The following is a 14282-nucleotide window of genomic DNA, read 5'->3' on the forward strand; positions in this document are numbered from 1 at the left end:
AATATGCATTTTCTAATGGATTATTGATAGTGGATAGAAATAAATGAATTTTATGAACTTAAATAAAAAGACAGTATTCAAGTTAGATTTAAAAAAGCTTATATATAAGAGTGAAAACATATGGTATCTGTCTTTCTCTGTGTGACTTATTTCACTTAGCATAACACTCTCTAGTTCCATGGTGGAGGGGAAGGGAAAAAAAAGTTAGAGAGGGAGCCAAACCATAGGAGACTCTTGAAAACTGAGAACAATCTAAGGGTTGATGGGGGGTAGGAGGGAGGAAAGGGTGGGTGATGGGCACTTAGGAGGGCACCTGTTGGGATGAGCACTGGGTGTTGTATTGAAACCAATTTAACAATAAATTTCATATTAAAAAATAAAAATAAATAAAAATAAATAAAAATAAATAAAAATAAACAAATAAATAATAATAAAAATAAAAAGCTTACATAGCATAAGTATTTGTAGTTCATATGTGACAACACTGAAAAAATAAAAAGGTCAGCAAAGAGAAAATTATGTGACAAAATTAAAACGAGGCCAAATAAAATATGAAATTTAAAGGGAAAGGCATGAAATTGAACTAAATAGCAAAATTTATGCAAAGAAATTAAATAATCCCCCGGAAAATGTCAGTCTTGACTAATTATATAATATATATACTGTATCTACAAACACACACAGACTAATAGAGCCTTAAAATGAAGAAAGCCAAATCAATAGAATTCCCTGACATTTTTTTAAGAATTTTTCTCACAGATCATGTTCATCAATCACACTTAGTAAAATAAGAAATCAATAATGAATTGACAGTCAAAAAATAGATATTCCTAACGAAATGGTAGCCCTACATCCTGTGAGTTTGGATAGTACAAGCCACACTCGTTGATAATTTCAGGTTACAGAATAAAGAAAAATGTAAACTTAAAAGCATTTATAACTGAACCTCAGCCTAAATGTACATAAAAAAAAGTGTCTCATGCAAATTACTTACAGTGGGATTTGTAGCTTTAAATGCATTTATTGGAAAACAAAAATAATTGAAAAAACATGGAGTGAGCATTTGAATCAAGAAGTTTAGGAAAGAAAAACAAGATAGATGCAAACAAAATAGAAGAAAGAAAATAACAAAGATAAAGGAGAAATTAATGAAGCGGTACATACAAAATAAATCAAACAGTGTTAATCAATAAAGAAATAAATGGATTCTCTGATAAGGCTAACAAAATTGAAAACCTATGTAATTGCAATTAAGAAAGGGACATGAGTAAATACCATTAAGAGAAAAAGTGATACAGATTATAATAGATATTTTTACACCACAAGACATTAATTCAAGCATAATCATCAATAACTTAAACATTTAAATGCAAAAGGAGCACCAGGGTGTCTCAGTAGATTAAGCATCTGACTCTTGGTTTCAGCTCAGGTCATGATCTCACAGTTCATGGGATGGAGCCCCACATTGGGATCCGTGATGACAGTGTGGAGCCTGCTTTGGATTCTCTCTCTCTCTCTCTCTCTCTCTCTCTCTCACCCTACTCTGGTCTCTCTCTATCTCTCTCTCTATCTGAAAATAAGTAAATAAATATTTTTTAAAAACTGTAGAAAAGCAAAAAAGAAAAAAGCTAAATGCAATCGGTAATTTCCCAGAAATATATGAATTATCAAAATTTATCTAACCAGGAAAAATCCTGAATAAACCAATCCTTTTTTTGCTCAAATGCACTCAGATTTATAAATGTCCCCCATTGTATCCTCAATAGCATAAGACTGGGTCTGTTTTATGGGAGTTCTAGAAAACTCTGAGACCATTAATTCTGGGCTTATTTAATTTCTTCCAGACTCTAGAAAGAAACAGGAAGATATTCAACTCATTTTATGATACTAGTATAATCTTTATGCATGAACAGAATATGGATGGCGCAAGAAAATGATATTATTTTGGCCCATCTCACATATAAATACAGATATAGCAATTTTTCATAATTTTTAAAAGACAATATTAAATACAAAAAGGATCATGCTAAAAATAATACATCACAGAAAAAACTGCTTATGTCAGGAATACAGGTATTATTTTGCTTTAGAAAATCTTCTAACACAGTAACTACATAATAGTTTACAGAAGAAAAAACAATGTAATTATGTCAATAGCTTCAAATTGAGACAATGAATGTATTTAGCACTTTAGCTTGGTAAATTTCTAATTGTTAAATTCTGACTGTATCTCTTGCTGAATGAGGGTGAAAATAAGTTCTTTTATACAATGTTAGGTGTGTAAATTGATATAGTTATCCTACAAAAAACTTTGTATTATAAATTATTTTTTTAATGTGCAGGTGTTCTACCTGTAGTTATGTACTACACAAAATCATTCCAGGGCATCTGGGTGGCTCAGTTTAGCTCCAACTCCTGATTTTGTCTCAAGTCATGATCTCCTGGTTCTCGGGTTCAAACCCAGCATTGGGCATTGCGCTGATATGTGGAGCCTGCTTCCCATCCTCTGTCTCCCTCTGTCTCTGCCTCTCTCTCTTGCTCGGATACTCTCTCTATATCATAAATAATAAATAAGCATAATAAACAAGCATAAATAAATAAGCATTTAAAAAAATCATTCTCACAGGGTCACCTGGGTGGCTTAGTCGGTTAACCATCCGAATTTGGCTCAGGTCACGATGTCACAGTTCTAGGATTTGGGCCCTGCATCGGGCTCTGTGCTAAAAGCTCAGAGCCTGGAGCTTGCTTCGGATTCTGCGTCGCCCTCTCTTTCTGCCTCTCTCCCACTCACGCTTTGTATGTCTCTTTCTCAAAAATAAACATTAAAAAATAAAAAAATAAATAAAAATCTAATATTGTGTGTGATATATATACTTAGATATCATTTATGTAAATTTTAAAACACTACTATTTGTATATTTTTTCTTTAATATCATAAGATAATATTTGGAAAAATACAAACCTACTGATAATCATAATTGCCTCTAGGCATAACTGCAGAGACTCTAGATAAATAACAGGTGACAATTTCAAGTTTATACTTTAGGTTCTGTTAACTTTAAAAATAAAACTGTTATTTTAGCAGCAACAGTGAATTTATTCCGAAATAGCAGAAAATTGGCAATTCAGGACAAACAAGCTATGGCAAATCTTAGGCAAGTCTGGAGAACAAAAGAAAGTTATATGCCTTATAGAGGATGGGGATTGTTATAGAAGGGCTGTTATAAACAAAACATAGCATGTTGTTTACATTATAAACACAACAGGAGGTCTGTTATAAACAAAAAGTTCATTGGAGTAAACTGGGAGTTTGAAATGCAGTGGCTTTTCATTGGCTGAGTTGTGACAGTCTCTCATTGGCTGAGTTGTTGCTGGGGGAGGAGCAAAACCTTTTCCTCCTGCTGGGTAGTAAAGTAGTAGCTAAAGTATTATCATTTGCAAGTTATGTCTCTTCCTGCCCGGCTGCAATGGATGACAAGTGGTAGGGGCTAGGAGCTTCCCCTTCTGGTCTCCTGGATCCATTTTAGTGAGGTTTCCCTTTATCAGGTTTCATAGTTCTAATTAAAAAACCAAATAAGACAAAGTATTCATATGTTACTTATCAATAAAATGAATTAAAAAATTCAAATCAAATATTTCAGAAAGTTAGAGTGATTTAATTCTCAGTGTTGGAAAATAAGTAATTATTATATTTCCTTTACCATTTTTCTGATTGTTTTCCATTCCCACAGATCTCTCTTTCATAGATACACACACCTGTTTAAAAGCATAATAAAGGAAGATAATTCAAGCATCAAAAAAAAGAAAAAGAAAAGTAGTTTTGTATAGTGCAGTGGTGTGAATGTTTGGGCTCCCCCAAATTCATATGTTGAAATCCTAATCCCAATGTAAAGGTGTTTAGAGATTAGGCTTTGGCGAAGTAATTAGGTCATGAGGGTGGAGTTCTCATGAATGGGATTATTTCTCCTAGAAGAGGCCAGAGAGCTAACGAGCTCTCTTTTTGCCATGTGAGGACACCACAGAAACATGGCCCTCTGTATGCCAGGAAGAGTTCCCTAAGAACTGTGCTGGCACCCTAATCTCAAACTATCAGACTCGAGGGCTGTGAGAAATAAATGTTTGTTGTTCATCCAGTCTATGGTGATTTCTTATACTGGCTCCAATGGTCTAAAATACATTGGTAGAGAAATAATCTGGAAAACTACTGGAGACCAAGCAAGACACTAATTCAGGTCCCTTACCCCGTACGTTGTGAGGGAAGATAAACAGGGCCCATCTGAAACTGATATAGTTGATAACCACTTTTGATTAAGTATGGGCAAGGCAGGGGAATGAATAAAACACATAAAGCTTGGGGCGCCTGGGTGGCTCAGTTGGTTAAGCGACCAACTCTCAATTTCGGCTCAGGTCAGGATCTCACAGTTCCTGAGTTCCAGTCCTATGTTGGGCTCTGTGCTGACAGTGTGGAGTCTGCTTGGGATTCCCTCTCTCTCTCTCTCTCTCTGCCCCTCCACCACTCATGCTCTCTCTCCCAATAAATAAATAAATAAACATTAAAACACACACACATAAAGCTTAAGGATGATAAGATTTTATTTATACCAGCATGGGCATTCCAGGGGGCACAGAGGACACATGCGGAAACATATGGACCTGAGGGCACGAGAGGAGGTTGAGCCATGGAAGTGGAAGAATGGAAGAAGAAGGGCTGCCATCTGGGCTGGGATCAAGGATGATGACTCACGAATAGACACCAAGAGAAGGAATCCTACCAAGACAGGATATTCTGCAGTTGCCAACCTGCGTTGGAGGACAGGACTGACACAGCGTTTGGTGGAAGGAGTTAGATTTAACCTGAATCATGGGCAAACTCAAAAGAACTGGACTAAGAGAAATGGGAAGGCAGCTGGGTGTGTTTCCTTCCTGAGCCCTTTGGAATGTAAAAAACAGGAGTTGTTCTTGATGTATAGAATGATGTGGGGAGAAGCTATAGTTCATTTTATGAGGTGGGGCAGAATTAACCTGGGGCGTATACAAGAATGGGAGTGTTTTCAGTGAATAGCACACAAATAAATAAATGGAACAATCTGTTGAGACTAAGTTTTTCTCTATGGGCCATCTGGTTCATATCAATTAGCACACACTGATTTTATTTGATCCTTAAATAGGCATTCTCTCAAAGAGCTTCTAATGTAACCTTAATGTGAAACTGTTCCATATATACATAAAATAGGTACCCTTTAGTACTTCATAAAGGGCAAAATATAGTATGTCTTAGTTGCAAATAAAACACCAATTGTTACTATACTATGTGTGTGTGTGTGTACACATACATATATATATATATAATATATATATTCACTTACACCTATTCATACACACACACACACGTATACTAAGTTTTTACTTTAATATTTTCACAGCATTACACCTGTTAGATGTCAAGTTTTTAACACAAGTTTCTTCATAAATGGATAAATACTATGGCTATCATATAAATTATGTTGCCTTAAGAAGTTCAATATAATTTTGTTACTTAGGGGTTGGCCTCATATATTTTCAATATAAGTTCAGAATGCAACACATTATCATTTATACGGAATTGGGTTAATTGGATATTTGGGTTAATTGAGAATATGTTCAGTACATAGTTGGGTTACCAATCTTCAAAGAATTAAAGTACAATAAAATATATTAAAATGAAAATTCTACTGAACATAATTTAGTATTCCCTCTATGTTTCAGAAAGAACTTGAGAATCGTGCAGTTCTCCAGGATAATTGTTACGAGCATTAATTATCTTGTATTACTACCATACATTCATGGGTTATTAGAGACTAAGCTCAATTTCAACAAGATGGGTAACATATCTAGAAAATTCTTTTCTGTATTATTTTTTAAAAAATCTATAATATTCTCATTTATCTATTTGTATAGGATACATGTAGAATATGACCCTTAAATATGTGGATTCTGAGTTTTTGGCATTACTATATTCCGTTACCCACAACCTAATGTTTACATTATGGACTTCCAAGTAAATAGTCCGAAGATTTTTTTTTACACATTCCAAGAATATTTTAATAGGCAATTTATAGTTCCTGATGTTTCTATTTTTAAAGTCCTTTATACTCCAAATTGATCTCGATGATTATGAGTGCTAAAATACCTGAAGGACAGATATAATGTGAATCTATTGTCAAAATGTCAGTGTATTTTTTAGCCCAATACTCGTTATTTTAATAAAGAACTTTTGAAAAGTGGCAGCTTCCTTAGAAATAGTGTATAGTGGTAAGAAATAAAATGAAATGATAAGAACCATAACTTATTACACGTACTATGTGCTGGGGACTCTGCTGAGCATGTTACCTATAACAACAAATTAAAACGCCACAAAAACGTTACGAGGTTGTCATTGCGACCCCTGAGTTAGAAATAGGCAAATTGTGGCCCACAGATGTTGAATGACTTGCCAAGATTTACACTAGCAAATAGGATTCTAGCCTCGATTCTATGTTCCCAAATCCTCGTCTATAATGGACTATAAAAGGCAGGCTTACATGTTGTAATTGGTCATTCTTGCATTATTTTTATTCCCTCTTTAAAAATAGGGTAACGGAGAAAAAGATTCTTTGAGAAGGTTTGCAGGATTGTATATGGCAAACTCAGAACTATAACCTAGGTCCTATAACTTTTAGTCTTTCTGCTACCCACTCCCGCCTCCCTATATAATACAATAATTGGCTTTCGTCTTTGTTTAGACCCTAAGATTATTTTTATATGATGCATGTCCCGCATATATTCATTAGGAAAGTTCACATTTTTCTTTAGACATTTAAATTAATTCATCTAGAAATTTGGAAGCTTCTAAGATGCCCGTGGACTGATTGGAAACTCCAGTGATTTTTGAATGAAAGGGCTTTTGAGTACACAAATGAATGAACCAGACAAGTGCAGCTGTGTTTAGAATGAGGCTTTATAATAGTCTAAGGCAGACTTTATTAGGTATTCCCTCTTAATGAGTTCCATATAATTCTCCCAGTTAATAAGTTAAAGATCATCTTTGTAGCTGACAAGCCTGAAAATTCTGACTTAGATTTATAAAAAAAACAAAAACAAAAAACAAAAAACAGAACAAAACAACACAACAACAAAAAAACCCCTGTTAGCAAAGCAAGCGGATGTGCTTGTGTGCTTGTGTCCTAAGGAGGAGATACCTAAAAGCTATATGGCGTGAGGTCGCAGTCCTCAAAGAGAAGTGGACAGGGTGTTTACTATTGTTAAATGCCATTTCCCTCCTGCTATACTTCCAACTCTAATAAACACTTAAAAGAATATCCCATGGGAACATACAGTGAACTGAGCTGAGCTTTTCAAAAACTGAAATCATTTGCCTCTTCATCTTGTTTACCGTTTCACCAAATGGGGGGTTTCTGTTATGTGTCATCGATGGCATAGGGTGAGGCAATGCTAATTGACTAATAAAATCCCTGTTTGATGAGGTAATTGGGAAAGGACCTGTAGTTTGACTGCATTCTTGCTGAAGGGGTGGAGGGCTCTGACTCCTTTTGACAGCCTCGCTGTGAATGATATTAATTGAACTGCAGTTGCCTCAGGCTGCAAATTGGGATTTACTGAAAAATGTTTCAAGCTACAGGATTAAGATCAGATGGGAGTTTTAGTTAAGAAACAAACATTAGGTAAAGTGCATTACATCATCAGCTAAGGAAAATTTCCTTTACTGTTCATTATTTCCTCAGCAATGTTAACTAGGAAATAAAATTCAAATAGCACTTCGACATTTTTAATTGCAATGTTTCTGCACTTTACGCATCATAATTTTCTTTTTTTAGCTAATGTCTAGCTTCAAAATTCTATGATCAATGGTAAAATGGCCTTTATTAATGGGTATATTAAAGTATTTCTTACTTACTTTTTCTTAAGACAGGTTTTTTTCCTTTTACACAAATGATTTTGTTCCTCCTTATGCTTTGATAATATGCATTATGCGTTCTGATTTGTTTTATAGTGATTTGGGAATTTAACATATATTTCCTTCTCACACTGTTGACTCTCATTTAGGAATGGAATCTCTGTCTTCACAGTTTTTGGTTAACACCTATTAAGATATTAAATACCCAAGAAGCATTTACCGAGCTACATTTTTTTTTTTCAGTATTCTAGGCTAAAGAGGGTTTAGAAAGAATTGTCTGGGGTATGATATGTGAGATGTGAGAAATTTTAAAGTACTTGTGGAAATGTAAATGGTATTTATTGTTTAGAATATAGAAATTCCAAAATTTCATTGTTCTTGCTGAGTAAGGACAAAATAAAATAATATATATGCATATATAACAATATATGGGTATATATGTAGAGAAAATATAAAACATATTAAATATAAAATATTAAATGTCTGTATATATGTGTATACACACACTAAGATTATAACCAACCTTGAATATAACATTCATATTATCCATTAATATTAGTCACAAGAAAGTCTGTTTAGTTAAAAAGTGAGGGTGAGTTAATGAATGCTAAATTATTAATATGTTATATAAACATATGCTTTAATGTGAAAATATAATTGGAATAAATCTGCTATTCTAAAGCAAGGTAATATTCTAACAAGAAAGCATTGAGTAAAAGTTATCAAAAATATTTCTAACCATTTATCACAGGCTTGGTATTGTATTTTTAATATTTATTTATTTTTGAGAGAGAGAGAGAGAGAGAGTGCAAGAAGGGGAGAGGCAGAGGGAGGGAGACACAGAATTGAAGCAGGCTCCAGGCTCTGAGCTGTCAGCACAGAGCCCAATGCGAGGTTTGAAATCACAAACTGTGAGATCTTGACCTGAGTCGAAGTCAGACGCTTAACTGACTGAGCCACCCAGGCACCCCTAGGCTTGGTACTTTAAAATTTTATATTCAACTATTTGCGTAAGCTGAAGTTTTCAGTGTAATAGATGATAAATTGAGTTGTTTTTAGAGCAGCTTAAGTTAAACACTGTGTATGTAATGGGAAATATTTTAACTTTATTTTTCAATAGAGATGTAACCATATGACTAAAAGACAATGTTGAGTGAAAACACATCAGTTAAAAGGAGTATTTAAAGACATGACATCCAAGGCTGGCACACGTAAAAGAAATAGTGAAACATAAACCACTTTCCTGTAAGGCAAGGTACCTGGCTGAACTTGACACTCCAATCACTACTAAATGAAACATAAAGGTCAAAATCAATTTGGTTGGATTTCAAAATGTGAGCAGAGGAGTAGTATGAGAAATAGCTTCAGGGATAAATTAAACATTTAACAGGAGAGAATCTCATGTCAGAAAGAGGATTTTTTTTACTTAGCTCATTGGGCAACACAAGGCACTTGAGATGTTTGACCAGAATGCCACGATCACAGTTTTATTTTACAGAACTTAACATCATGATAATTAAGTGAAATATATGAAACTGGATTGGATCTTGAACACCCCCTCCGAACACAGTGGGGCAATTGGCAAATTGGAATAAAGTCTCTAGAATATAGCATTTTATTAATGTTAATTTCTTGATATGGATACTTGGCATTATGGTGGTACCAAGTTCTTGTTTAGGAAACGTACACTGAAGTTCGTAGAGGTAAAGGGACATCACATATCTTCATGCAACTTTATTTTAAATGTTTCAGAAAAAAAATGTCTCAAGGACACACACACGCACTCACACACGCACACTTACACACACACACGCACACATGCATACACACACAGTAGTGGGGAATAAAGCAAATATGATAAAATATTCACATTTGAGGAAACTGGATAAATGGTACACAGGAATTCTTTGGAATATTTTTGCAAGCTTTCTAAAAGTCTGAAACAATTTCAAAAAAGCTATAAAAGTAATATGTCAATGACATAAGATAGGTTAAGAGATGACTAGGTTGTGAGAGTTTATCATGATGAAAAGCTACATTTGTAGCTTTTAGGAGGGAAATCTGGGAGAACTCCCCAAATCTAAAATGTATACATCTTTCAACTAAGTAACTTCACTTCTGGCATTTGTCTCATGGAAGAATACTCATATGTGCACAAATTTCTGTTTAAGAGGAAGCTACATTCAGGCATATTCATGCTATAAAATAATAGGAGACAGAAGATAGACCTATGAATGTCCAATATGTCCTCACAAAGAAAGATCTCCAAGACATATTAAATAAAAAATAAGCTAATTGCAAAACCAAACATATGGTAAAATCCCCTTTATGTTAAATCCCATTACATTAAATTATCTTTCATATTTAAAAATTGGATGGGGGGGCACCTGGGTGGCTTAGTCAGTTAAGTGCCCAACATTGGCTCAGGTCATGATCTCACGGTTCATGGGTTTGAACCCCACTCTGGGCTGACAGCTCAGAGTCTGGAGCCTGCTTTGGAATCTGTGTCTCCCTCTCTCTCTGTATCCCTCCTTGACTTGTGCTCTCTCTCAAAAATAAATAAATGAACATTTAAAAAAACACAACTGGATAAGGGTGCCTGGGTGGCTCAGTCATTTAAGGGTCCAACTTTGGCTCAGGTCATGATCTTGGGGTTCGTGGATTCAAGGCCCACATTAGGTTCTGTGCTGACAGCTCAGGGCCTGGAGCCTGCTTGGGATTCTGTGTCTCCCTCTCTCTCTCTGCCCCTCGCCCACTCATGCTTTGTTTATGTGTCTCTTTCAAAAATAAATAAATGTTAAAAAAATTTTTAATTAAAAATTTGATTTAAAAAAATGGATAGAGTTGTAAATGCCTAAGGCAGATGCCTAAGGTGGTGACCTCTGGGGAAAAGAGAAAAGAGCTTGGAGAGCAGCTGCCATGACAGCAACTTTGAGTGCTTACTCGAAATACATCTTGGTTTCTAATACATCAAGGTATTCATATCTTACTTGGGTAATTAAAAAAAAATGAGTATCACACAGTTCAAAAAGAAGCTGATTTGAGGTGCCTGGATGGCTCAGTCAGTGGAGCATGTGACTCTTGAGCTCAGGATCATGAGTTCAAGCCCCACATTGGGTGTGAAGCCTACCTGATGAAAATAATAATAATAATAAGCTGAGTTCTAGTGGAGCGAGTCTGCTGTAACAGTCTGATAAGGAATGGGAAAGGGCAAGTGAATTAGGGTTGTGTCAGCAGAAACAGAGAGGAGGAAGTGGTAGGTGTGAGAGGGAGAATCCATATGCCTCGGTACTTGAACGGGTGTAGAGTGAGAGAAGGAAAGAAGATTTAATATGGCTGACTGCAACAGGGACGGCTTTAACAGGAATAGGGAATAAGAGAACCTACTGATTGTGAGGACAAGATAATTTTTATTTTGGAGACACTGGATCTGAGATACTGAGATACGGTAAATACACTGCAAGTCTCCTAGAAAGACATAATATTTAAAGACACAGACCAGAACTACCCTGGGGTTAAGCGACTAAGTCCTTGAGCTAATAATTATAGAACAACTGTTAAGTGGACACTAATTGGACTTCATTGTTATGATCACTGTCTAATGTTCCACTTGAAGTTCTATATACACACTTAATCCTTAGATGGCTATGTATTTAGTTTGGTATTAAAATTGATCTTAGGAGGCTAAAATATTACAGAAAGGAATTCATTCACATTATTTTCAATAAATAAATTCTTGTATAATGAAACCTGTCTTCCATTTGGTACATTTCCCACTTAAAACTCTATATCTAAATCAAACTTCTGAATATGAGTGAAATTTGCAGAAATATAAAAAATGTATTATAAGCAAATGCCATTTTTATAAATAAAAGTTGTAAATGGTTTAAGTCTTACTCAAGGCATTTTCTTCCTAGCATGGTTCCATTAAGATGTTACTGCCTTGGGTCCTTGCAGGATATTGAAGTCCATCAGTGGGGTTACTTGTGGCATTTTAAAACTATTCAGATGCCTGAGCTTTTGCAACTAGGGGGTGCTGAAGTTCTACAGAGGATTAGATTACATCTTATTTTTTTAAAAATTCGGTAATCGGTGAAAATTTTTAAAAGTTAAAGTCTTTAATAAAATAGCATTGAATGACACATAGCAATTTGCATAAACAATATTTAAACACACTTTATTGTCGAATTAACCATATAAACTCTCATCTGCGACAGAACTCTCCAAATAATGTAAATATACTTATTTGGTCTTATGTTTGTGTTATATGAATTACTGATAATTCCAATTTCAACTATGGAGAAATAAAAAGGTACATTGGGTGGATACCACTAGGATATAGGACACTTAGAGACCAGAAATTGCCTACTTTCAAACTGAAGATCAAAGTAAATAAATCTAAGTAATCTAGACTTGTAGCAAGAACAAAAATACAACTAGAAGGCCTAACATAGACAAAGACATTATATACTTAATCTTTAAATGTTTTATAACAAATCCGAAATTATTCAAATAAAAAAGAAATGAATTAAAAAAATTTAGTTTTACTTTAAAATATGTAAGCATTTTAATAAAATAAAGAAGCTAAAATCCTTCAAAGATTTTTTTTTTCAAACTCGTTACTTCTAATAATAGGGTATTTTCCTCTTGGTTTCTTAAAAATTATGTGGAATCATATATCCATTATTATATTCCAATTTAAAATATTTATGACTCTTTAAGGCACAATGATTTTGTATATTCTATATCAACAAAATGAAATCCATGAAAATATATTTAGGCTTTAAGATGGATTAAATAGAATTTCTTTTGTCAGAAACATTTAGTCAATGTATCTATCCTTTATTTTTATCAGAAGCCAGAATTCAGTATGAATTTATGTAAATCCAGATGTCCCTCTGTTTCAAAAATGCTTACCGTGTTTCATAACCTGGCATTTTGACAACACAGACACACTTTAAAATGAGCTGATTTTACAAACTAGTAACTTTTTGAACTTTATTTCTCCACAGAGCCCACATAATTATAGTTAATATATTTCTACTTACAAAGTTTAAACAATATGTAATATAATTTTTGCTTAATCTGTGATAGTACCATCTAAAATTATACAAGAATAAGATGGCTTTCTCTGAAAGTTACAAGGAAGGAAATCCAAAATACTACATACATTAGAGTGGTCATCATAACAGGATCCAGCGTGCACATCATTTTATTATCAGAATTATGTGAAATATTTGCAATTTACACTAACCGAAGAGAACGGTTTAGATTTTATTGTATGGAGTATGCTTATCCTTCATTTATTCCTAAAGCAATATGTTTGCTATACATATATACATCATCAGTAGAGCACAGACGTAACAAGATCATGCTGCCATTCGAAAGTTAGGTGCCACATTTTTATTACAATCACATGGCATCCAAAATGCAATATATTGCTATGAAAATGCAAAATTTTTCAGACTGGCATTTATGAATGAGGTTGGTCACAATGACATGGGATTTTATTTTACACAAATGAAAAAGATTTATCATAAATATATAGACCAATATATAACATTGAAGAACAAGAAGCAGAAAGGAAACAATGCTCTTGCGTAAAGATCAATTCGCTTAGCTGCTGTTGGAATAACAGGTTTGGCAGGGGGCGGCTTCTTGTTGTTCTTTGCCTGAGATTTCCCAAGCCCATTGTTGACTTCAATAGGTTTTCCATAGCAGTCATAATTGGATAATTCGAAATCTCTTGGTAAGCTTCCAACAATGCTGAAGTCATTAGACCTCAGGTCAGACTTAGAGGTGCAAACCTTTTTGCATCTTGTCTCTCCAACCTGAGAATAAAAATTAAGGACAGGGTATATTTAATTTTTTTTCTATTCATAAAACATCTCTTCAAAAGGATATTTAAAAAATCTGATGGTCTAATCAGTTGACTATTATCTCTGTTTGGCAAAACAATTTAATAGCAACTGATTAGACCATCGGGTTACCTGAACATTTAGGGCTTGAAAATGTTGCCCATATAACAAGGCTTATGTCATGGAATAAACTTTTGACAGGTTATTTTATGTCAAAGGATCAAAGCGCAAACCAACATTTATCTCAGGCGCTTCCAGGCTTGTGAGAGTTCTCAGCTGAAATACCAATGAATAAAAATCCAATATTTAACCATAACACAGACCACATTACCACAATATGTGGATTACGGAAATCTTCTGGTATTTCTAACCTTTGACTTCCCCATGGATTCTATTTCCAAAGACGGTGGTTTATAAATGACTGAGGCATTTATCTCCTCAATGAGACAGACTCTGTCTCCAAACCACACTCACAAACAAGATCTAAAAGA

At 34.4% G+C, this 14282-nt stretch overlaps 1 protein-coding gene across 3 annotated transcripts in view; it reads right to left on the reverse strand.

Moving 5' to 3' along the window:
- Positions 1-12083: 12083 nt before the first annotated feature.
- Positions 12084-14282, reverse strand: part of GLRB (glycine receptor beta) — a 102022-nt gene continuing 99823 nt past the window's right edge. For all 3 annotated transcript variants that reach the window (XM_043566752.1, XM_043566762.1, XM_043566771.1), the window contains one exon: positions 12084-13764. In XM_043566752.1, coding sequence (XP_043422687.1) covers positions 13468-13764 — 297 coding nt within the window. In that variant the 3' untranslated portion in view covers positions 12084-13467. The remainder of the gene's footprint in view (positions 13765-14282) is intronic.

This window comes from Prionailurus bengalensis, chromosome B1, assembly GCF_016509475.1.
Source record: "Prionailurus bengalensis isolate Pbe53 chromosome B1, Fcat_Pben_1.1_paternal_pri, whole genome shotgun sequence".
In the NCBI taxonomy this organism is placed as follows: domain Eukaryota; kingdom Metazoa; phylum Chordata; class Mammalia; order Carnivora; family Felidae; genus Prionailurus; species Prionailurus bengalensis.